The 25,827-nt window shown below is 36.6% G+C and overlaps 2 protein-coding genes across 5 annotated transcripts; one reads left to right on the forward strand and one right to left on the reverse strand.

Annotated features, from left to right (window-relative positions):
• The first annotated feature begins 30 nt into the window (after positions 1-30).
• LOC112553263 (FACT complex subunit SPT16-like) lies at positions 31-15,796 on the forward strand. The gene is made up of 25 exons (XM_025220365.1): positions 31-186; positions 1,664-1,762; positions 2,029-2,193; positions 2,438-2,497; positions 2,690-2,782; positions 3,056-3,202; positions 5,095-5,246; positions 5,436-5,608; positions 6,590-6,754; positions 7,026-7,135; positions 7,620-7,793; positions 7,966-8,081; positions 8,703-8,785; positions 8,878-8,948; positions 9,145-9,272; positions 9,569-9,704; positions 9,943-10,069; positions 10,643-10,761; positions 11,092-11,217; positions 11,955-12,143; positions 13,084-13,253; positions 13,606-13,735; positions 13,884-14,010; positions 14,247-14,321; positions 15,487-15,796. The coding sequence occupies exons 1-25, from the start codon at positions 121-123 to the stop codon at positions 15,663-15,665; spliced, it is 3,180 nt and encodes a 1,059-aa protein (XP_025076150.1). The 5' UTR covers positions 31-120; the 3' UTR covers positions 15,666-15,796.
• LOC112553266 (aurora kinase B-like) lies at positions 15,680-23,944 on the reverse strand. Of its 4 annotated transcripts, none has more exons than XM_025220368.1 (8): positions 23,788-23,944; positions 22,839-23,110; positions 22,465-22,576; positions 21,207-21,286; positions 19,697-19,835; positions 19,018-19,166; positions 17,738-17,969; positions 15,680-17,411 (listed from the first exon to the last, which is right to left on the reverse strand). In XM_025220368.1, exons 2-8 carry the CDS (start codon positions 23,051-23,053, stop codon positions 17,289-17,291), a joined length of 1,050 nt encoding a protein of 349 aa, XP_025076153.1. In that variant the 5' UTR covers positions 23,054-23,110; positions 23,788-23,944; the 3' UTR covers positions 15,680-17,288. The 4 variants fall into 4 exon arrangements, with proteins under 4 accessions (XP_025076153.1, XP_025076154.1, XP_025076156.1 ...); XM_025220369.1 differs by having other exon boundaries at positions 23,681-23,798; XM_025220371.1 differs by lacking the exon at positions 23,788-23,944 and adding an exon at positions 23,633-23,653.
• Between the last annotated feature and the right edge of the window lie 1,883 nt (positions 23,945-25,827).

The following is a 25,827-nucleotide window of genomic DNA, read 5'->3' on the forward strand; positions in this document are numbered from 1 at the left end:
GCTAGGATAATGACGTACATTACAAAAAGGCCCTAAATCAGACTTCCCGTCGAAAGAGTGTTCATGTGCGGGCTCCCGCCATTCGCGTAGTGGCGTTTTAGATCAGACTTGTTCTCGAGAATGACTCTGAAACTCGATAAAGAGGCCTTTTTTAGGCGAATGAAGAAAATTTATTCTGCATGGGCGGTAGGCTGATGTTTGCTTTGTGATTGCTTTGCATTTTCATCTTTTCTTTCTTGAATGTGAAATGGTTCTGTTAGCGGAGCTAACTAAAGCTACAGATTGCTCAAAACTGTGACGATGTTCGTGAATTGTGTGGTGGTTTATGTGTTATATCAGATGAGAGAAAAAAGATACATCTTTGTGTGGTTGCAAAAAGAGAGACAATTTCATGTCATAAAGAAAACCAATTCTTACTATAGTTTTATTTTTTCTGGATAGTGAGATTCAGTTATAGTATTACATTTTTATCGAAACATTATATTTAGTCCTGTTTACAAATAAAGCAGCTTGAGTTTTGCGGCAGTATACTGTAGACTTTTAAAGGATATTTAAAGGATTTGTACTGTTATACTGGTGACACTAGACATTCTGATACGTTCTCACAGTTAACCTGACAGATGGCTTTAAAGTTTAAATAACTCCTTTTGGAAATACCATTATAGTATTCAGCACATTAACCGAGCCAGGTGATGCTAGTTTTAAACATGTAGAAATAAAATGTGTTTCAGGTGGAAAATATTCCAGTAACGGTATTGATAATTGACTAACATGATTTGAAGAAAGTATCAAAGTTTTAGCTTAAGGCTCAGCACATTACACTTATTGAGAGAAACTCTCTTAATCCATAGGTTTGCCCAGAAAAACTGATACGGTACTAGCCGAGCAGTGTCTGAGGATTGTTTGTCCTGTGATCAATTACTGATGCTGGTTTACTCTGTATTCTATGAAATGATGTTTTTGTCAGTGACATGAAACTATTGCCACCCACTTCCCTTGTGTGAGCTGTTCAAGGGAAGGTCATTCCTTTGATCTGACATTCTGTCTTGTCAACTAGCACATCCTCTATGCACATATACTATTTATGGAACATCATAATCTATGCCCCCCCCCCCAAAAAAAAAACCAACTTAAACTTTGAGAGCAGTAGAAAAATTATGCAGTTTGTTTGCAGACCAGATCAAAGAGCAGTGCAAAACATGCCTTTGACAGGTTCTAGTGAAGAAGAGATAAACATTGTAGTGCACTGCTTCCAGCATCTGTCAGTCTTTCACTCATATTTTCATTGAAATGATATCAGTCTCAAAAGTTGCTATGCTTAATACATTTTAAAAATTTAGCCACATTACATAACAGGTAAAATGTGTATGACAAAAGATGCTCCAGAGCAAAATAACTAGTAGTCTTTGACAGTTTTGTAGAACAGAAGTTTACTCCTGTAAAATTTAGACAAGAGCAGACAAAACTGGATTTACAATAATATCAAGGTAATACAGTCACCACACTCATGTTTATTAATTATTCAGTTTAATTAGTCACAACATAACTTGACTGTATCCCAATGATGTTTTTTAAAGGACTGGAAAGTTCAAACTGCCTTAGTAGGCATTAGCTGCACCATGTATGCAGAAATTAACAGATGACTATATTTCATTGTTTACAGAAGGCTTCAGGGGATGATGTCCTTGCGAAGATGGATGGACTTATAACTGCTGTGGGTGCAGATGAAGAAATAGTGTATTCAAAATCAACTTCACTGCAGGTTTGTACAATTTTCCACCCAAGACTGACAATAAGACATGTCATTGCTTTAAAATAATAAAATAGAATTTCAGTATAATTTTTGCATCATTCTGTGACATGACAGACATTTTACAGTGAATATTACAAGATAAATATGAAGCTATGTTCTAGAAATTCTCCACATCTTTAACCATAAGGCTGACTTCAAGGAAAAATAGCATTAGTATTATCCAGTTTTATTTCAACTGCATAACCTTTTGTTTTTCTCTGGGGGTGGGGTGACAGACCTGGCTATTTGGCTACGAGCTGACAGATACAGTCATGGTATTGTGTGAAAATGGCATATACATACTGGCAAGCAAGAAGAAGATTGACTTTCTCAAGCAGCTAGAAGGCAGCAAGGAGAATGACCAGGGAGTTCCCCCAGTCAAACTTCTTGTCAGAGACAAAGTGAGATTCTTCTTCCTGACTTCTTTTCTGTTATGTAAATCAATATTGTATATTGTAATCACATTGTTTTGCTTGATCTTCTCATTCAGGTTGTGCATACTGTATTGATAGTTGACTGTCATTTGGTTTGTAGTATTTTGTATGCAGCTCATTGAATTTGCATCCGCACAGGAAAATGCATTTTACAAATTCGATTATTTTTTGCATGCTAGATGTTTTCTTTAGTAGCATTTTTGTCTTGTAGGGAGACAAGGACAAAGCCAACTTTGGGAAGCTGGTGGAAGCTGTTAAAAGCAGTAAAAAGGTAAAGTACTTTTGTGTACATGTTTGCTCTTTATCCTTCTCTGCCCTAAGCAGCAGTTCATATCATGGGAGTAGTTATTCTCTCATTAAGAGAAATTTGACCAGGAGAATCCATTTTAAAAAGAGAACTATTTTTATGATATTTACTGTCATATTTGTGCACAGGGTTTAGGCATTATGTTGGTTGTTGCAGGGCAAGGTTGTAGGCGAGTTTTCAAAAGACAGGTTTTCGGGCGAGTTTATGGACAGCTGGAGAGCTGTTGTCAAAAGTGCTGGCTTTGAAAAGGTACTATAACCAGTTTTATAATTTAAATAAAATAACCTTTGTTCTGTAATAAGATAAACATGGTTGTCTTGCAGAATTGATGAAAATGAAAGAAGCTTGTGCTTAGATTCATTCTTTTTAATGTCTGACATAGTTCATTCTTGCATATTAATTTAGTTTTTAAAATTTGGCGTGATCCTATATGCCTTTGTAGGGGATTGGATAATTTGGCATATTAAAATTAGTTAATTTTTTTTCCCTCACGGCTCTGTAAGAGTTTGCTATTGATTGAAGGTTGATGCCAGCAATACCTTTGCCTATATTATGGCACCCAAAGAGGAGCCAGAGGTGAAGATAATTCAACGTGCATGTCAGGTCACTTGTGATGTTTTTAACAAGTACTTGAAGGATCAGATCATGGAAGTCATTGATGCAGACAAGGCAAGCAGCATTTCTTTCATTTTAGTGTATTGTGTGTGAACTTGAAGTGTGTAACATATCAGAAAACCACAACTTTAGACTGCTTTTACTTGGCAGTCATTGCTGCAGAGTTGTGATGTTTCGTGAAATATTTGGTGTCTGATGTCTGTATATTTTGAGACAAAATATAAACTGTGTGTGACATGCAATATTGAAGCCAGACCACTAGTTAAGTTGGAGAAAAGACTTCCATTGGTACGTGCATGGTCCATACAGGTCAGGAAAACTTTTAAAAAGTCAGTACATTTTGAAAAAGATTTCCAGTCCTCGGAAAAGTCAGCATTTGAAGAATTTCATTAAAAATCAGGAAAAAGTCAGTATACTTCTAAAAATTTATTATACTAAATTTTTAAAAGCATTAATATATTTTTATTTTCTGAATGAATAATTATGTATTTTTAGACTAAAGTTTGTATAGATTACTTCTGAAAGTTTCAAAATGTGCTTTTGGTCTCAGTATGTGGACAATAAATGAAGTTTACCTGGAAAAATGTCTCAAAATAGTCAGGAAAAAGTCAGTATTTTGATTTTGTCAAAGTAATACAGACCAGATACATGGAACGCTTGCACAGTGAAAAAACTTGCCCGTGTGTTAATTAAATGATACTGGTGGGATGTGGGAAGTGGCAAAGGTCATATTGCTAGGTGTTTTGGAGACTGCAACTGATGAAGATGACAATCTCTGGTACAGTCGACAGAAAAGTAAGCAGCATAGTGTGGGTACACCCATTTCCGTTAGGCTGATATCCATTCGCTAATCTGATCGGCTTCAGTGTTACCGTAATCAAAGTTTATGCTCAAACATAGAAGCTCTGAGTACTTGGCGCTCTTCAAATCTATCTCATCCTGTTGCCAAGGCCTTTCAAATCAAAAAGCATGAACAGCACCATGTAGCACAGACAAAACAGCCATAACCTTTTGTTGATGAGTTGAATCTGTTAGTTCACGAACCATATTCTGGATCTATGATCATATTTTTGTCAGAATAGTGAACATCATCTAAACTACCCCTCTATTACCAGTATTGTTTAACATGAATTTTTTTATTTATTTTTTTTTTTTTTGATGAGTGTGGGAGAAACCCTTCACAACTACCACTTCTCCTTTGCTGTTGGTGGGAGAAACATCTTACCTAGATTTTGAAGACAGTTGATCTAATAGCAGGCACCAACGCCGAAGACCTTGCAAAATGGAGACTAGCACAAAAGCACTGTCATGATTAACTTTTAATGGTACCATCAAAGCAGAGATGACTGATGTACATCAATGAAGTTTAGGAGGGGAACAGTTTTAAGTATTGGGAGCCATTCTTTCTGAAGATGACAGCTGCATGACTTTTACGTCAGGCTTGACGGGATTTGGTGAAATATTACCATCAGGTTTGCTACCAAGTACAGAGTGTAAATGCCCTTAATTTCCATGATGCTGTACAGATGTGAGATGTACACTGTTCGCCTGTATGTAGAGGAGACTACAAGCGTTCAGGACCAAAAGCTTGAGGAAGCTGCCCTGAATCTGGTACGGGGAATGGAAAACCAATGACTTTTTAAATAGGAGTCACCACCCTTGTAGGACACTAGGAACCTTCTGCAACTGCAAAGCAGCACAAACAGATCTGGTTTGGCCTTATGACAGTATTTTTCAGGAGAAGTTGATGCTGAGATAAAGAACTGGTTGGCAAATGTGAAGGAGTAGACTGATCACCTGACATGCACTCTAGCGAGCCTTGTCAGCCACGGTGTTATGTAGACAATTTATCTTCTCCCCATCAAAAAAAAAAAAATCTCTGCCAGCATTGGTTGGATTTCAGCCAGTGCTCTTTATATATAGTCAGTTGTGTCGTGTGCTTACAGAAAGTGAAACACTCCAAGCTGGCTGATGGGGTGGAGCAGGCATTGCAGAACAAGAAGTATGTCCAAGGGGTGGATTCATCTCAGCTGGACATGTGTTACCCTGCGATTATACAGAGTGGCAAGAACTACAGCCTTAAATTTTCGACCGTAAGGTTTGTTAACAGGCTTCTACAATTTTTTGCAGCTTGCTTTTACATTTCACTAGCTGGCGTTACTGAAGGTGAGGTATTCATTTATATCCAACTTATAACAATAAAAAATAATTAGAGCAACCTTATTTGAAAAATCTAAACTTTTGACCTTGGGCATGTTTTAGTTGTACTGAGTTTTTTGGTGTGCAGTGATGATAATGCCCTAGACTTTGGAGCTATTGTGTGCTGCATGGGAGTTCGCTTTAAATCTTACTGCTCCAACATTGTGCGTACACTGCTGGTTGACCCTGATGAAGAGACACAGAAGAATTACGAGTTTCTGGTCAAGGTGGAGGAGGAGATCCTGGCCAAACTACAGCATGGTCAGTTTTAGTTTGATTTGTGTGACTTTTTCATTGTAACTTTTCAAAAAAATAAGCTTGCAAATACTTCTTTGTGATCACATTTAGAAGTAATTTGTCTTGCATTTACTAGCTAAAATACAAGACAGTGAAATAGCACTTGGTATGGTCCACTGGTTATTACTTCATTTTAAGTTAAGTCAGCAGAGAAAAAAAAAATGAGCCTGCACCTCTCTTCCTTTTCTCCAAAAAAGAGGTCACTATGTCTCCTGAAAGTTCTGTGATATTCTGTGTGACAGTACACATAGGCATTAGGGTTTTCTATGTTCACCATGACTAAAACATGTTGCAAGTTGCAGTAGTGAACATATTTCATTCTGGAATCTTTAACTCCCACTTTCCCAATCTTTCTCTTTTGACTTTTGCCACTGCACATATGCATGCCTTACAATTTGGTCAACATGCCTAGCAGCATTGAAGTTATTCTGTCAAAGTGGGGTCTAACTAGTACATGTAACTTCATGTAGTGAATAGGTTAACAGAATGGGATTACAGTGTGCATATACATATTGTGAGAGCAGATTGTTTCAGCCCTTTTCTCTCGCTAACTCATTTTGGATAAATATTTTAACGAAAACAGCAATGTTTAATAAAAAGGAGATAAGTGTTAAAAGTAAAACAGTTCCAACCCGTTCACTCATTGGGGATTTGAGACCACACTTTTCTAGGAGAATTTCTTTGTGAGAGTGGTGTCCTTCCTCATGCCATTATCTTTTCCAACCATCTATAGAGCCAGGTACCCATTCCCAACATCTGGGTCAACTAATGGGAAAATTTGCAATAACAGACATGTTGAACGTGTGTACCTCTGGTTATAGCAGCAGTGGCTGTCTGCTTTCCCACTTACTGGGTACAAAAAGAATAAAATATTTCTTGAAGTGAATATTTTTCTTTACTGCAGTAAGAAAATCTTTAAATTTGCTTATTGTCTTTCCCAACAAGGCACAAAACTGAGTGATGTATATGAGGCAGGTGTCAGTCTCGTGAAAGCAGAACGACCAGAGCTAGAAGCCAAAATGTCCAAAAGTTTCGGCTTTGCCATGGGCATTGAATTCAGGGAGAGCTCCCTGCTCATTGCTCCTAAGACAAATGCTCCAGCTAAGAAAGGTAGGATTTGTGTTGTATCTTAGAGTTGAAGGTCATTATAATTACTTTTTATTTTCAAATTTGCTTTCTGACCGTATTCTAACTCGTGTGCTCATTTACTTCTGCTTTATTGTGTATGTATATGTACTTGCTGTTGAGCGTATGTGTGTGCATATGCAAAATATGTCAACTGGAATCCATTCAGAGGCCTTCTAGATCACTTTCCTAATGTCCCCAAAATGGACTTTTTTGATATGCATAGTTTCTTTAAAGATTTTTTTTGCCTTTGCAGGCATGGTTTTCAATGTGAATGTGGGATTTGTTGGTCTTGTATGGAAGTCATCTGCAAAAAAGGAGAAAACATACGCACTTTTTGTGGGAGACACTGCGTTAGTTAATGAGGTAAAGGAGCTTATTTGCTTATCTTTGTCCGTTTTATACAGATTTCAGCCCTGAAAATAGTTATGGAAGTATGCTTATGACATGCTTACAAGGGGGCCGCGAACGTGGTCATATTTTAAAAGTTTCTAATACCGGTATTAGTGAAATTAGCTTACATTGCTGGCTAAGGGGGATACATGGATGTACCTTTGTTCATCTGTTAGTAACAAGTAAAAGTTTGAGAACCGCTGGAGTAGGGTATTGTCTAACAAATATCAGGTTACCAGAAATGCTGCTGATACGTTTGCTACACTGCTATGTTGTATGTTTATGACTGTTTTGCATGAGTTTATTCACAGACAGCTTTATACAACATAGAAAAAAAGGATTGTAATATGATTTAGCTAAATCATAAATGCATGGTCTGGAGAGCTCTTAATCTTAAACCTCGTGGATGATGTTTTTGCCCAGACAATAAGTTTCTTTTTCCCTATGATATGTCCAGGGCTCCCCTGCAACTGTGCTGACAAACTTGAAAAAAAGAGTGAAGCACATAGGCATTTTCCTCAAAGATGAAGATGAGGAAGAGGAGGAGGAAGAAGAACTGGAGGTGCCCAAAGAAACAGATGCTTTTCTGGGTCGGGGCAGACGCAATGCTGTGTTGGACCAGCGCACAAGGGTACGTCAGGAATTCCAATTCTTTAGATATAGTCTAAGCGTCACCATATCATGTTGTTCTCTAAGGCCTTTTGGCTCCTGAGAATAGGGTAGTATGTGCAGAAGTGTGGACCTTAATGGGTCAAAGTTTTGTGTTTGTCTTCAGGCTAATTCTCCTTCACTTTTGTTTTCAGGCTGATGCTCCTTCTGAAGAAAAGCGGCAGCAGCATCAGAAAGAGCTTGCTCAACGGCTTAATGATGAGGCTAGAGAGCGGCTCAAAGGAATGAAGACAGATTCTGGAGACAAGAAGTCAGTACACAATGTAAACATATGAACATAAATATTGATCTGTCAAAAATCTCACGTTGGCTGTAGAACCTTATTACATTTTACGCTGCCAATGCATGGACTCTGCTACACTTAAAGTCACTTAACACAATGGGCCTAGAGTTATGCTGTCATTTGATCTGTGGTTACTTCACGTTAATACTCAGAATTATGCAGTAACTAGCATTGGTCCAGTGAGTTGGAAAGGGTGGTTTTGTTTTTCTTTTTGACATGTTTTGCTTTTGTGTGGCCATAGACATTTTAAGTCCTAGTATGTATAAAGTTTTCTCTTATTTCTTTTATTATTAATGCGAAAGCAGTATCTTAGTAAAAGTAGGGACATGTCAAAACAACATTGTCATGAATGTGGACCAGAAAATGTGAATAGTGCTAATTCCTTGAATGGGATGTTATCAGTTTAGTTTAAAACAAAATACTAGTCCACAGCACATACAGTGCTAACTGCATTAAAGAGGGTTTTTCTTTTTTTTACTGTCACAATGTACTTATACTGTAAAGTCTATAAAATAAACCTGCTTTTATGGCTTCATTAGTGTTAAGGTTTACAATATAAGCATATTTATTGTGTTTTGATCATTCCAGAGTTCGCAAGTCAAATATTTCATACAAAAGTTACAACCACTTTCCACAAGAGTCAGAGGTGAAGGATCTCAAGTTGTATGTAGGTGAGAAGTTTCTTTCAATTTTTTTCACTGATTTTTGAGAAGTTGAATTATGAAATTTGCTACAGCTATATGCTGGTTTCCCCTTCTTTTAGATCGGAAGTACGAGACTGTTGTGTTGCCGATATTTGGAGCTCCAACGCCATTTCACATTTCTACCATTAAGGTGAAGGAATAACTCATTGCTTTTAATTGTTTTTGGACTGTCCTTCATATAATCCTTCAAGGTTAATTTTTAAAAAAATTTAACAATTATTTTAACTCGTAAAAATAACATTTTGCAAAACATAATAGAAGTTGTTTTTATAATTATCAGCTTGTTTGACGCCACCTGTTACGTCTCCTTTTGTCTCTTGTGATAGAATATCAGTCAGTCTGTGGAAGGAGACTATACCTACCTCAGAATCAACTTTTTTCACCCAGGAGCAACATTGGGAAGGGCAGAAGGACCCACTTTTCCTAATCTTGACCTCACATTTCTGAAAGAAATGTAGGTATATCTGTATCTAAGTTCTGAAAAGAAACATTTTAGCCATTCTTAATAGTATACTTATAATAATCCTTAAAATTTCTTCCACTGACGAGAATACATAGATTGACACTCGCACTTTATCTATAGCACTATTTTTGATCTTTTATAATTGAGTGTTTAGATAAAGCCAGCATTTTTTTTTTTTTTTTTTTTTTTTTTTTTTTTTTTTGTCATCTAAGCATAGTAATGTTACTTATAATATAAAAACTTAACTGACAATTCATATTTAAATGAAAATTGCTTGCTTTTTTAAGAACCTATCGCAGTTCTAATACGAAAGAACCAGGTGAGATTTCTGCACCATCATCAAATCTCAACACAGCTTTCCGTCTCATTAAGGAAGTGCAGAAAAAGTTTAAAACACGTGAAGCTGAGGAGCGTGAAAAAGAGGTGAGAACAAACTTCATTAGAACGTCGGTTACATTTTACACTGATAAGCGTGTGAGAGAGCTGGGAGAGAGGCCTACATCACAGGGTTATGTATTGTCATGGTTTTATTATCTGTTTCCTTTCCACCCTTGCTGTTAGAAAAAGATTTAAGGGTGACTGTTAAAATTAGTTCTTGGACTAGTTACCTCTTTATTAATTTATTGGTGGAGTTTGATGTGTCAGAGTTGTGGTAATCCAGGGCATTGTGAAGCAAGACACACTGATTGTGAACCCAAACAGAGGCAATCCAAAATTGAAGGACCTCTACATCAGGCCAAACATAGTCTCCAAACGCATATCAGGAACCTTGGAGGCTCACACAAACGGTGAGTTTTAGGAATGATTTGTTAGTTTGCAGGCACTTTGGATAGTTGTCCTTTTGGCCATCTCTTTTATAAAGCGATGAAAATATTCAAAGAATTTGTACAATGTCATATAAAAGTTTATCAGTAGTATAATTTGAATAGGATGAGGCTCTGTAGCTTTGTCACTAGTGCTCAGCCTGTGGCTAGAAAAATCCCCCTGCCCACCTAGCAGCTGTCCGCAGAAATGGGTGTCTTGTCTATCAGAGAAAGCAAAGTGTCGGAAGGAGAAGGTTTGGCACCACCTTCTACATGTCTTGCTCTAGATATGGTAAATCATTTAAGTTGACTGCTACTTTGATCACTAGTGCTAATGGATTCTGTGGTTTAACCTTTTTAAAATTTTTGTAACCTTCCAGTAGATATTTTATATTGCTTTATCACTAATGTTTGTAGTAAAGTGTGCAAAGTCAATAAAAGAAAAAAAGTATATAAAAAATAATACATTGCACAAAATGCTTAGAGAAAGCAGTAAGATGAGTTTGAAAAAAACAAAATCTTCTGTAATGATCACTCAGTTGCTGAATTTTGCTGCAGGTTTTCGCTTCACTTCAGTCCGTGGTGACAAAGTAGACATTCTTTACAACAACATCAAGCATGCTTTTTTCCAGCCTTGTGATGGTGAAATGATTATTCTGCTTCACTTCAACCTTAAGGTTAGATGTACGATTTCTGCACATAGGTTTGAAGTTGTGTTTTATCCATTGTATTTGAGGGCAGTGGTCATGTATTGTATACGTAGTTCAAGATAGCTTATGAGTAAGCACGCTGCATTATAGTTGCAGTTATAAATGTTCTGTGGTTGGGTTAACTGTTGAATTTTTCAATTTCATCTAGCTAGCTATATTCAACATTTTCAGAGTTGGTTTGACAGGATAAAAATCACACTAGTTAGAATTACATTCATCTTGGCTTTGTACATTTGAAATAGCATGTATTGGGCTTTGTCAAGCCAGAGTACTCATTTGAGAATGTGTGTGTGCCAGAATGCTATATTGTTTGGCAAGAAGAAGCACATTGATGTCCAGTTCTACACAGAAGTTGGTGAGATCACAACAGATCTCGGCAAGCATCAACACATGCATGACCGAGATGACCTTCATGCTGAGCAGGTATTGTTTTTCACCAACCATTAATAACATGACTATATGCAGCTCTGCATCTGGTTGACCCAATCTTGGCTGCACAGCATGCCACAGCCTAATTTTACTGTAGGTATATTGCTTGGTCATTAAGTGTTGCTTGGCAGAGCTCACCACCTAATGCTTATTCTCCTGATAGGCAGGTCATCTGCTAAAATTAAAGAAAAACTGAAATTTTCTATGTAAATTGTCTTTCTTCGATACCTACAAGACGACCCGATACAAGTGCCTTCCCAATCTTGTCTGTGTAGGGGTTGATGAAAAGACTGCTAAACTCATGTTGCAAAGTTTTTTACAATGGCCAAGGGTGGAAGCACATGGGTCAGTGGGGCCTCTGGTGGCCAGGGTTTCTAAATCCACTAACCAGGGGTAATAATGCATTGCAGCTGTAGCCCTCACTCTTCTAATAGGTTATCGGGTAAATATTGAAAAAAGACGATTTTTATTTCTTAAGACTGCTATTACTCTATTGCTCTGACCTGAAGAGGGCAACATTGCTCTGTTGTAACCAAATCCCCTGTATTCCACCATGACTATTGCATGTTTTTCGGCTTGTGAAAGTTCCTTGCATTTATTTTGTGCTTGAATTATTGTTAAAGTTTTGCCTTTGAAGAGCATGAGGGTGGGTGAATCATGTAGATTCAAAGATTGTTATGTTAACATTACCTTAGGAACAAAGCATATTTTACAGTTTAGCATTGTTTCAGGCTGAGCGTGAGCTTCGTCAGAAACTGAAGTCAGCATTCAAAAGTTTTTGCGAGAAAGTTGAGGCCATAACAAAACAGGAAGTGGAATTTGACATGCCTTTTCGAGATCTGGGATTTCATGGTGTACCTTTCCGCTCCACAGTGCTGCTTCAACCCACCAGTGGCTGCCTAGTCAACCTGACTGAATGGGTCAGTGGTATTTGTTTTCTGCTATTAGTATGACTTTTTTTCAGAAGATTCTTAAAATAACCAGATGCCTTCAGTTAAAAAATAAATGTAAAGAAAATTTTCGAATACTTCTGTTTTTAAATGGTATATTGCAATGTCTGTTTCTTTGGTATCTTCCATTGAAAAAGCACGTTTTTAAAGGATTAAAAGATTTCTCTTAATTGAAAAATCTACTATATATATCCAGAGAGCACCTGAGGTTTTAATTGTGAACCAAAGGTGTCTGGTTACCTCCAAGAATACACAGGGGGCTTCTTGCAGCTAATGAAGCCTGCATTGGCAGAATGCTGGGACTACAGATTCTGTACTGTTGATGTCAATGACAGTGACCAGCTTTATTAATCCCGATGGATAATTTAAACATGGGAAATGTTCTCATTTACTATATATATATAAAATTCTAGCTACAAAATATGTTCTAGTTGCTGGGTAAAAGAGCAAGAGACACTAAAGGAAAAAAGTCTTACATCTTGACCATTCATATGCATACCTACATCATACACACACAACTGACAATTCATCTGTAATGACAATTCAACAGCTGGACTGCAGATGACATGAACCATTTCAGGTGCCTATTGATTGCGTTGACATACAGAGAGTGCAATCTATCTTGGTCATTATGCTGTGTGTTATAAGTTCCCATTATTATTATAGCATAACGTTTACTTGAACTTAGTAACATAAATTCTTCCATTAGTGCATGTTCAGAGATTGGAAAAGTGCAGGAAGCTTCCCCGTTGATTACAAAAAAGAAGTTAAATCCCTGCTTGATACCAATTATCTTAGAACAGATATGGACAATGCTGTTTAAACTATTCCTGTTGTGGACTGACTGCAGAACGAGTATACAAGTGAAAAGGAACTCTCAATAAATGACTTATTTTGTCTTGTTTCACAGCCCCCATTTGTCGTATCTCTGGAAGACGTGGAGATAGTGCATTTTGAACGTGTGCAGTTTCACCTGAAGAATTTTGACATGGTCTTTATTTTTAAGGACTATCACCGTAAAGTAGCCATGATCAACTCTGTTCCTATGACCATGTTGGATCATGTCAAGGAATGGCTCAAGTAGGTGTTTAGGTTTCATCTTGGGCAAGTTGCAGATCATGACTTCACATGTGCATGTGTGTGCTTGTGTTAAATGTGTCTGAGCATGTATATGCATTGTTGTTGACATAAAACATTCATGTGTGTGACTGTCTTAAAAAGATTTGGGGATGCGCAATGGGAAAATTTTTTTAAATGTTATACAGAAGTGTAAGAACTAAGGTTATTGAGCAAGTACAATGCCACAATTTATCCTGTGTACATTAAACAATCTTATGATCAGTCCCATTATTTTATTCCCTTTGTGGTGTTTTTTTGTTGTTGTTTTTGTGATGCAGTTTTGTTTGGTAATATCAATATATTTTGATTGCAGTTCCTGTGATATCCGATATACAGAAGGCGTACAGAGCTTGAACTGGGCCAAAATCATGAAAACCATTACTGATGACCCAGACGGTTTCTTTGATAATGGTGGCTGGACATTCTTGGATCCAGAAAGTGAAGTGGGTACTCATGCAGTGTTTTATGCTGTGATTCTTTGTAATATGCTTATTCAGGCCTGACCCAATATTCTTATTTGTTGTATGCTGGATAAATATTTTGTACCCACTGTATTAAATGGTATTAATCTGTTGATGTGTAACTTGTCAGGGAGAAGAAGAGGAAGAAGAGACTGAGGAGGAAGATGATTATCGGCCATCTGATGAAGAAACAGGTGATGATGAAAGCAGTGAGGAAGACAGTGATGATTCTAACTGGGAAGATGAAGAAGACTCAGGTTGGTATTAACTCTCTGGCAATGCTTTTGTACACTGTGTGCATTGCTGAGGATATTTTTGTTCTGAACTTTGTTGTCTTCTGTTACAGACTTTTTTCCCCTTGATTTTGAAATTAGAAGTACAGAGGTTTTATTTTCTTTTTAAAAAATATTACAAATATAGTGTTATTAAATACAAAACAAAAAACAGGAATTAGCATCGCATTTAATCTACATTATGTGCAAAATTGATTCAGCTTCGGAGGAAGAGCTTGGTTCCAGTGAAGAGAGTGGCAAAGACTGGGATGAGTTGGAAGAAGAGGCACGGAAAGGTATTATCTTTAGTACCAAGCTTAAAGACCAACCTGAATGGTTTGCAGGTTGTTTTGGTTTGTTTTTTTTCAGGTATTGGTAAATATAGGTGATATGAAACCTGTAAATTTCAGCTTCTAAAAAGCTGCTACTTAAGCACTAGAAATGCAGACTTTCAACATCTGAATAGTCAAACTGTCGCTCATTCTGTTTGGTGTTGACTGGTGGCAATTTTGTGAATGGTGCACTAGCATGATGTAGTACTGCAGGTTCGAATTGCATACTTTGCTAGCAGATAATTAACAGATGGGTTTTGGTAGCTGAAATTTACAGGTTAGGTTTATATTGCCTATATCGGCTGATATCCGCCAAAAAATTCAAACCTTTTAGGTTGGTCTTTTGTCTTTTTTTTTTTTTTAAAGAGATGTGTTATATTTTTTTTATGAATTCCAGCTTGAAGAGCGTAAATTACTGGTGTTTAACTACTTGTTCTGAGAATGGTAGCCAGAGCCCTGTTGAATGAGTGGTTAGAATGTCTAATGGTAGCTTTAGCCAATTTCAGGTGTATTAGATCACCTCACTTTTATCAAATCAAATCAAATCAAATCAGACTTTATTGTCTGTCGAGAAGACTCAAGACAGAAATTTTTCTTTTGCTCACATGGGCAGGCATACATACTCATACAGACATTTAACACACGCAGGAGTAAAGATACATTATCATGGCAGTTTGGATCTCCGTCAAATGGTCAATGAAATTTCAATACTTTATATTTCTTTGTATATATTTATTAAAAAAATGCGTTGGCATTGCAGACTGCAACGAAATGTATCTGAACTTATTTGGAGTACAAGAAAACAGAAACCATCTTTCTTAAAAGTCACGCTTTGTAAATGTTTAAAAAACGCTCTTTAAAACAGCCTGTCACTGATGATTGTCTTTATTATAGGTTAATAGGTACAAGTATTTAAACAGTACTGGTCAAATACTCAATCACAGGGATGGGCAGTGACCAGAATGAGTAAAGGAACTCACCTTCTAGTTGGTTATTGGTGCAAAATTTTGTTCATTGTGTTAAACAAGATGGCATATTTTAGTTTGCTTTGTGGGTGCAAAATGAATGTCAGCCCAATCCTGCTGTTTCTCCCACCAAATGTATGAATGGTTGTGCTTGTTCTATGCAGCGGATCGAGAAAAGGAGCTGGGAGAAGATGAAGGACGTCATCAACATCATTCGTCATCACATCGGTCATCATCACACAGATCATCATCACATCGGTCTCACTCTTCAAAATCAGGACAGAAACGCAAGCATTCTGGCGGAGACAGCAGAAATCCCAGCAAAAAGAAGAAGCATCATTGAGAAACAAGTTACAATTTCATGTGATACATTTAATGACACCCCTCCCTTTTATATAGTTCTTGTTACATGTTTATCACACACGTAGGAGTGAAAAGTTGTGCCTCAGTGAATAAAAGATGATTTCAAGCACAGAACTGGATTTTACAAACACTGATCTCTACTGCCACTTTCAAGCCTTACACCAAGCTCTGGATGGATGTGGCATGTGTCCTTGCAGCTGTTATGCATGCAGGAGAAAAGGAAAATGCCAAAATTTAAAGTTGGGGGAGCAGACTGGTTATTTCTTATGGCAGTGCCTGTCAGCATATCTTGTGCAAGGTGGCAGTATATCAATGTATATTTGTGAGCAGCATGGTCTTGCAGATGACTGGCTAGTGTGAATGACCAGTTTATCTCCCATGGGTTCAGGCATTTTCTATAAATGCTAGATGACCATGCCACTGAATATTTGGGTGGCTTTAGGTTTATTGAAGCAAGTTCATTGGGTTTTTTTCCCTCCCCTCTTCAGAAACTTAAATGTTATTAAACTGTTAATACACAGACTGTCTTTTGTGCTTTATGCACATTTATAGTGAAGAATCCCTCATTAAATGCCAGTCCTTGCAGTTTGGCATGCTTTCAGTGTACACTTCATTTTAAAAATGATTGTGACAGGTCTCATTTCAACACCAGCAAAGACTAATGACCAATTTTAGCAAAACTATTAAATTTTGTTAACTTTTTAATGATGGTAGTTTCTCAACAACAGCAGAAAATGTCACTTTTTGAACTTAGTGGATTATTCAATACATAGTATATATATACACACACATAAGACCATTGCTCCATCAGCCTATAGTAAATATTTTTAACAGAAAGTACACTCCGAGTAGGTGGCATACAGCAGGGACCGGATTTGGCCATGACTGAACAAGTTTATAAAACAGTGCATGGACAGTAACTTGTGTGCATCAGCTTGGTACCTGAGTCGAAAGCCATAGTGAACAGTAACTGAGAAATATGAATGGAAAAAAAAAAAATTAGTCCAACTTTGGGATAATCCCAATAGTTGCTGAAACGATCATAAGATTTGCTTAGCCAAATTGCTAGCTGCACGTTGAGTGTCAAACACTAAGAATAACTGGAAAGGACCTGTTACATGTAAAATTACTGGCATTCAGGTGTTAAGCAGATTAGTGGAAAAGGGTTGGTTTATATGTATAAAAATGTTGGCATGCATCATTTTGTTCACATACCATTCCCTGATGGATCACTGCATATTAATGGAAAGGAAGGGAGTGGGGGTATTGGGTAGACAAGATAAGTTCAAGTAGGTTTAAAGAAACAAAATATTCAAGAGCATTTTAACTGCTTTGGTTAATAAAGTTATGCATCAACATTTTTAAAACCCTACTGTTTTCATTGATTTCCTCACAATTTCCTCCCTTGCACACATACACATATTTTACATGTTGCAATGTGTACTGTTTAATCTGATCAATGAGTTGTCCAAAAGCATGTGCCATATTCACATATTCCCAATGATAAGCTTTACTAAACAATTACGTGAACAAGTGGCTACATGGTTAAACCATTAGTTCCAGTGTTCCATGAAACTGGTAGAATAATCTTGGTCAGCTGAGCTCAGGAAGTGGCAGCAGGGCCTGACCTTGCTGTCTGGTGTGAAGGGGTATAGTTCTCTAGAATCCAGGGATGTGTCATCACTTGTTGTAAAGGTAGGCGCTTTTTGGGGTCATGACGTAGTAGCTGTAACAGTGAACCAACTCAGCTGGTAAATGCAAATGATTTCAAGTGTCAGTTGTAGGTCTGGCATTGAATTCTTTTGAAATAACTTATTCAGTGTGCAAATGGTGATGCACCTGTACACAAGGGAAGCAGTTTAAATGTATTCAAATTGCTATGGCCAATACATGAATGATGCCCAATATTTGAGTTTACTGTTTACAAGGATACTGCTAGGAATAAAACTGCAACTGGGGATGTTCGCCAAATAGAATTAGCAACCACATGTGTAGGTTAAAGGAAGAAAAATCAAACAAGCTTTTAAAAGCGAAGATTTGTAACTGACTTACTTTAGAAATAAGGTCACGGGCACCAGAAGATACAAAATCTGGAAATCGCAGGTCAACTTTAGTGATTCGTGCATAAGTCTCTGAGTGATTTTCTGCCTCAAAGGGTGGCGACCCAACAAGGAACTCATAGCAGAGAACCCCCAGACTCCAGAGATCAACATTTTCGTCATGAGTTTTGCCTTCCACCATCTCTGGAGGAAGGTAATCAAGAGTGCCACACATTGTGGTGCGTCTGCAAAGGAAACAAGCTTGTGAAGAGTACCTCAATAAAGAATGCGTATAGCATGGAATCCTGTGGCCAGGCTCTCCAAAGCTTGATATTACCAGGCCATGAATATAGAATATTACACAGAGGAAGGGTGCAAATAGTACTTGCTCACAACATAATGAATGTATATAGCCAAGCCACCATTTAATAGCCAGTCGTTCAAAATGTAATAAATTTGATTTCTGCAGAAAATCAGAGAATAATCAGCCAGAAGCAATCTACTTTAAAATTTAAGTTTATTCAACATGCAAAGATGTTGGTTGGAGGTCAGGTTGAGAAGGTAGTCATAACAGAGGACAATGTTTATACAGCAAAAGACATCCATGACAAATTATTTGGTTGAAACTAAAAGGTCTAAATAAGGAGGTTTTAGTGTATTACCTTACTCCAAAAACAAAAACAGTAATGAAAGTACATTTACATATTCTTTTTTGAAAACAAATTCCTGATAGTGGTGTTGTCTCTATGCTAGTAATTTGATTTCACTCTAGTGACTTTAAAAGTTACTGGTATGTTTAGTGTGCCTATAAGTTTATAAATAGACACTAGTTGGGTAGGTTGATTTTTGCTGCTAACTCTTCCAGCTATGAACTTATTATCCACTTTCTATTAGGTAATCCAAGTTTAAGCTTATTTCTGTGCAGTGTCAGTGTAGTCAAATGAATATTACAAATGTCCCTTGTCTAACTTGAAAGCTCATGTTCAGCATGACTTTTGTGCACTCTTCTCACTCCATGTACCATCGCAAATCACAATGCTGTCCATATTTGTTATGCAAGATGGAGGTATATTACAATTTCTTCTGTGCAGTATTTTTCCTTTTGGAGCCAGAATGGAGAAAATAAACAGTAATTACATCGAGCCCCGATCAACATGAATGTTCCTGCCAAATTTAGTGGGAGTTAGACAAATGAAATGGATTTCCACCACTAGACACCCACACACATATATGTAACAACACTCTAGTTATAGTACATAAAACCATTGCAGTTAAGCTTGTCTTATTCCTTACCTGGATGAAGGAGCATGCACAGACCAGCCAAAGTCTGCAATCTTCAAGTCACCTCGAAGACTCAAGAGAAGATTTTCAGGCTTTATATCTCTATGGATGACCTTCTTACTGTGACAGTATGTTAAGGCACTTGACAACTGATGGATGTACTGCACACAAAACAGCCTTCTACACTAGTAAAAATCCACTGAAAAATTATCAGATAACCATAAATAGATATACAATCTGTAACTGTATTAATACTTGACATGAAAATGGTAACATATATCTACGTATTAAAAGACTAAGATTTTCTGTCAATGAAGCTCCATACATTTACATTTATTTATTGAAACTGCATTTAAAACAATATTAACAAAATAGTATCATTAACATTTTGTGTGTCTGAAGGTCATTAGCATTTGCCAATAACCAAGTAATAATAAGTTAACATATGGTGTATTTTAGTCCTATGATCACTGAGCTTTACACATCACAGAAACCAGGACAAGTACCTTCTATAAATATCAACAATGACATATGAAGAACAAGGTAGAGACCAGCAGCATGGCATTACACCAAAGATAAAAAAAATCTTCAGAAAACCAATCTTTGTGTAGTTAGAAAATATCGAATGGTTTTAAAGTTAATAGCAGAAGATTACAATCAGCTATTTTAGTGTGACCAAAAATGTACTTACAGTAGCAGTTCTCTTTTCATCAAATCTACCACATCTTTGCAGTTCCTTGTACAATTCTCCTCTTGGAGCAAATTCTAGAATTAGGTACACTCTTGTCTTGTCATGAAAATATCCAAACATTCTCAGAATGTTTTCGTGACTGAAGAAGAAAATGTATTCATCATGGCATCATGCTATACAGATTCTTTATGAACCAAGTTATTTGTGTCTGACTTTTAATTCATTACATATTTTAATGATTCACTCACCCTCTGCAATTCCATGATGTGTGAATATTACAACCATGGTGTAATAAATGTTGCTTGGTATTGTGGCTAAACTTGTTTTTATGCAAAGCCGTAAACATGGACTTCACTAAAATGCAATCCTTTTGCAACGTTCAAAATAACAGAATTGCTTATCTTTAACTCTTCCTATATGGTTTGCATCCATGGAAGTGGACGCCTTCATGACTACAGCTTATTTACATTTATTCATCTATATTTTTATTAATGTTTCATGTTAACTTGACTGCTGTTGACACTTATATAGACTAGAGTAATTCTTGGTAACTTTAGATGCACAGAAAATAATGGTGACATTCGTAATATTCATTTCAAAAGAATTTTCTTGTTTTTGTATATGTGTATTTGTTCCTCCTTATGCTTGTTGACTTAAGTTTATTTATCATCCATGTCAGCATAATCTTTTTTTTTTTCTCAATTCATAAATGTTAAGGGTATAAACTTTTATGATTGGATACAACTTTTAGAAAACTGTTTAAGTTAATTATATGACTGAACTGTGCAATAACAAAAGTTAAAGCTTCCAAGGAAATAATGTTCTTGACATCAGAAGTCCCAACCTGAACTTTAATAACATTCTTGAACTATAACCTGTACATTCTCCCATTTCTATACACTTCCAAAATCCTCATTTTCTTTACCATAACTTGTTTACTTTTTGCAATAGTTGTCATTGTGAAAGATAACTGATACTGCTGAAAAGCAAGTTTTAACTCAATCAAGCATAACTGCCACTTGGAAAGTGACCGCAATGAACAACCTAACATTCTAAATGAATAAACACATTGTCTCTGGCTATTGACAATAGTCTCATGCAGTCTTTGGTCACCGTCTGCTGTAAGTAGTATTCTCTGGATGCATTTTGTTAAAGGGAAAATTATAAAGGGCCTGCACAGGTTAAAAATATTGAAAAGGCAAATATATTAACATGAATGCACTGCCAAGCTTTAACAGCAGGATCCTGGAATGTGTGTGTAGGGAGTGTGTGTGTGCTCTTAACACGGAAATCACCAGAAAATGTTTCTCACATTCATCTTTGTGAAAACCCAGAGTTGGATTAACATAGGCTCATGCATCAGAAAGAGTGACAATACTTGTTCTTGTATTTGGTTCCTCTTAATGTTTTCCAAATTTTGATTTTTGTTTTTAAGCACTAAGAGCATACTCCTTAGGAGTGTGAGGATGCGCTTTATAAATTTTACATTTATTAGATAGTTTTTACTTACCGTAGATGGGACTGAATTTCAATTTCCCTTCTTAACTGATGCTCAACTCCTGCTTTTTGTAGCTGTGATTTGAACATGAGCTGTAACAGACATCAAATCTATGCTGAATCAAAAATGAGGTCTAATATTTTATACACACGAACCATTTAAGTGCAATAATTAGTTTTCAAGGATGGCCATAAAAACCACCTAATTCGTAAATACCTCTATCACTTTCTTAAAACATTTTCCTCTCCTTCCCACTTTATTTTTGTAGTTTGCTAAATGTACTGCTGTGTCTGTTTCTCATGCTGCTCTGGCGTTCAAGCAAACTGAATTCATGGTGAAATGGGGAGATACCTTTTATATGCCATTTTTGATATTTTTTCCCAGAAATCATCATTAGACATTAGATTAACACATTCCTTCTTTTTTGGCAACATATAGCTAACACTTTAAGGCTATATTATTGTCACATATCTTATGCATGATAGAGATTATACTTTGGAAACAAATGTTATGCATGAGAAACACTGGGTAAAAATCAATAATTATGTATTTTTCAAACACAAATATCTCCTAGATCATAAAGGCAGCAATTTTGACTGGTAGTTCCCAAATTTTCCCTTGTGTCAAAATGATAACATCCAGCAATATATATGACTATATATATATATGACAGAGGACACAACAATAAGACAAACATACATATACACATGCACAATTAACATTGCCTGGAACATGAAAGAATGCAGAGAGAAGGTGTAGAAAGTAACAGTCAGGCTAAACCAATTACAAAAGGTATTTCCGAAAGAGGTTTTAAGTCCAGCTTTGAAAGCATGTAGGGTCTACACCAGGGGTGGGCAATTAATTTTCCCAAGGGGCCGCATGAGAAATTGAGATGGTTTTAGAGGGCCGGACTAATATAGTTAACTCAGTTTTACCCAATACTGTATATATGGTATATATACTGGCGGGCCGGCCTGTCAGAGACAGGAGGCGGGCCGGATCTGGCCCGCGGGCCGGCCTTTGCCAAGGTCTGGTCTACACTGTATGGAGAGACAAAAGGCAGGACATTCTTTTTACTGCCTGTGTACTGTGGACTGGATGTCAATCTCACCCCACAAACCACCAGTTGTGTATTCTAAAGGGACAAAACTTGATGCTATCTATTTAACAATTCTATTACATTAGCCAAAATGCTCTCAACAAACATAAATACACAGAGCTAATAAAAACCAGTCTAGACTTTATCATAAATGAGAGTATTATTACCAACCTTTAAAGCCACAATATATTTGCTTTGCTTCTCCCTGGCAAGGTACACATTACCAAACTTTCCTTTCCCTAAGGGCTTTCCAATATCAAAATCGTCAAGAGACCACTTTTTCCTGAAAATATAGACAATATGTATACTCTGCTATGATCTGTTCCACTTGAAATACAATTCCATCCCCAAAATAAACATATAAACTAGATATCATAATCAGTTACTACACTAAAATGTAATAATGCTTTGTATTTCACTATGCAATAAGTGCTTTCTGAGTACTTTTAGCACCACAAATCTTTTTCAAGTAAAAGATAAATAATTTATAATCTGAAGACATTAGATATTAAAATACAAAAGAAAATTTATCTTTGTTGACCTACATTTTACCAGCGTCTGCTGCAGCTGCAGCATCACTTGTCATCAAACTGGAACTTGAAGCAATGTTTTCTTTTGAGTGTTCGGTTTTCAACCCTCGGCTTATTAAATCTGATGATGATATATCTTCGTGCTGTTTTTTCAAATGCTGCTCACCAGTTCCTAATTGACTGGCACTGTTTATTGGTTTCAGGACACGCTTTGGTTCCATTGATGCCATGGATTAAGATATTCTTTTATGAATTACTTTAAGAGAAAATCCAGTGAAAAGCTTTGACTGTAAACACAATTGAAAAAAATATCAAAACAGGAAAAAACCCCACAAAGTTTCAAAAGGAAATAAGTTCAAAAACTAACAAAAAATTACTGTAACTAAATGTAAAACTTCTCTCTCAAGTACTACAAATGAATGTTAACTTATAACTGTGTAATTCTGCATATACAATTTTAAATAGTGATCTAGTCCCTCGAAAGAGCAGAGAGAATCGCAGTAACATGCACTCAACTATTTAAAATTTCACAAATTAAAAAAAAAAAACACCGCAAAAAATCTGCGATTTTAGTTACATAAAAACAACAGATCTAGCAACGGACAGGGAAAAAGGAAGTTCAATAAGACTACAAATGTGTCGCTGCTTTCACACACTTTAGCGTCTGGCTTTTGAATTCACTATCTCACCTCAAGAGACATAAACTAATAATGCATAAACTAATAATGCAGAATACAGCCACAGAAATACACCATTTGAGTTTAAATAGACAAGTAATCGGAATAACTATCAGTGTCCTTGCAACCAACCGCTGCTTCGTTGGCGATTTTAACTTTGCAGCAATCAAGTACCATTACCGTTTTGCGAAGCTCACTTTTCTTCCTTGTCAAATGACATTAATAACACAATTCAGAAAAAGAAAACATTTGATGAATAATTGTTAAGACTTTGTCGAAAATATTACCGTTCAAATACACTCCGGAAAAAACGAGAGCTCCATTCACATTACAGCCGTTCAAATTTCGTCTCAACGATTGTGGTTGGCTGTTATGTCGAGCCATGAACTGAAGTCTCAATCTTTTCTATTGGATTATATCGTCAAGGATGCCAACTAAGAAACCAAAGATAGTCAATACATGTACAATCTTGGCACGGTGTACGAAGCTAAAAAAGAAAAATTAGAAGCACGGAACCTGCGATATATTTTGTGAACATTAAGCAGTGTATGAATATATTTTTGTTGTAGAGATTATGATATTGGAAGACTGAATTCGTATGACAAACTAATTTAGAATGACGCTGATCGAGGTGTATGGTTTGAAATAGAATTTATATATATAGTGTTCGCATCCACACGTACGTGTATTACATAATTTACATTACGACACGTGAAATGAAGCAGATTTTCTAAAATGCGGATATTGGCAGGAGATTATAATAATAATTATTATTACTTTAAGAATAATTAACCTCATAAATTATGAAGGAGTATATATATTATATGCAGACCGCATATATGCATGTATTCTAGCTAGTATATATATATAGTCCATTAATTAATTTATAGCGCGCAGTTCATGATCTGTGACTCTCGACGTTTTTTCAATGATCACTTTTTGAAGATATGAAAAAAAAATCAAGAATGAGAGCCAATCGAAAATGTCTCTTGCATACCACATTTTTGTTTGCTCGAATACATGCAGTCCCAGTCTGTTCACGTGTACGTGTTGGTAAATATAAGCCGGCTAGGGAAAGGGAGACCGGGTTGAGGAAAAAGGTTTACGCACGCACGTGCATATGGGAAGAGGTACAGGATGACTCACTGAAGATCGACGTACGTGCCGGCTGTGTGGGAAAATAAAAAGGCGACGCTAACATGATGATCGACTTTGAAAGAGCACAGAAATTAAGGGTATACGCGGATAGTATACTAAATTAACTGGGAACGATCGACTTGAGTCTGAAAAAAATGCTAAATGTATCTGCAGACAGTTTAAACACATATATATATAAACTGTTGGCACTTAGATTGCAGCAGCCTCGGTCTGAGCTGATATATACGTGTACGTAACACTTATAGTTTTTTTTTTTTTTTTTTTTTTACTATCTGTTATTTATTTTTCTAAAGCTATCATGTATAACTTGTATTAGTACACGTACACGTCAGTGATGCCCACTGGAACGATATGCAATAAAGGACGCGCGTTTTGTTTCACCGTGTAACATGCAGCTCATATAGTGTACCCATATATCGCCCTTTCATTTTTGTCTCCTAAGTGAAACGGTAAAAAAAAACATTTGTTCCTTTAACACTTTACAAACCCATGCAGATATCAGCAAGATTGTGAATTCAACCAAAAGAATGTTAATTTAGCGTATATCGTACGCAGCTATATATAGACCAATCGACAGAATGGAAGGACATTATTGCCAGCTATTCTTGCGTTTTGGGCGTCGATCCCTGCATGGTCACCATTTGATGTTGGACCGATTCAAGGAAGCTATAGCACATACTATATACATGTATACAATCTTCAACACTGCTGCCGTGTTCAGGCCAGTGTGGCCCACCCATGTCACTGGTCAAGATTTATTACCCTTGTCCTAGCAGCGGCAATTAAACTTGACCGCTGGTAGAAAATATGTTTTCTACAATGGTAATTAAACGACTATATATAAATAGTACAGGTGTAAGCAAGGCTTTGCTGACCGTCATGAGTTCTTCGATCGTTATATATAAGGAAAGGAAAAAATAACGCAATTAAGGAATTAAAAATAATAATCTTGTTTAAATTGTTTTCAGTCAACAATAATCGTTATGCAACATCCTAAACGTATACGTGTTCGCTCCATTTTTTCGATCAGTTAATTTCTGACGAGCGCAAAGATTGTACGTGTAAGCCACAGTTCATAACCACCAATTTATAATCTCCATAGGCCGGTGCATGTATAGCAGACCTGGGCAAACGCCGGCCCGCGGGCCGGATCCGGCCCGCCTCGATCC

This window comes from Pomacea canaliculata, linkage group LG12, assembly GCF_003073045.1.
Source record: "Pomacea canaliculata isolate SZHN2017 linkage group LG12, ASM307304v1, whole genome shotgun sequence".
Classification (NCBI taxonomy): domain Eukaryota; kingdom Metazoa; phylum Mollusca; class Gastropoda; order Architaenioglossa; family Ampullariidae; genus Pomacea; species Pomacea canaliculata.

Excerpts from the sequence above, each read along its gene's own strand:
- LOC112553263 (XM_025220365.1), top strand. The coding sequence starts at position 121 with ATGACTCTGAAACTCGATAAAGAGGCCTTTTTTAGGCGAATGAAGAAA. Across the intron at positions 3,203-5,094 it reads AAGTCATTGATGCAGACAAG|AAAGTGAAACACTCCAAGCT; the intron begins GCAAGCAGCATT and ends GTGTGCTTACAG. Across the intron at positions 13,736-13,883 it reads TCTTGGATCCAGAAAGTGAA|GGAGAAGAAGAGGAAGAAGA; the intron begins GTGGGTACTCAT and ends GTAACTTGTCAG.
- LOC112553266 (XM_025220368.1), bottom strand. The coding sequence starts at position 23,053 with ATGGCATCAATGGAACCAAAGCGTGTCCTGAAACCAATAAACAGTGCC. Across the intron at positions 22,577-22,838 it reads GCAGCAGACGCTGGTAAAAT|GAAAAAGTGGTCTCTTGACG; the intron begins GTAGGTCAACAA and ends CTATATTTTCAG. Across the intron at positions 21,287-22,464 it reads AATATATTGTGGCTTTAAAG|CTCATGTTCAAATCACAGCT; the intron begins GTTGGTAATAAT and ends TGTCTGTTACAG.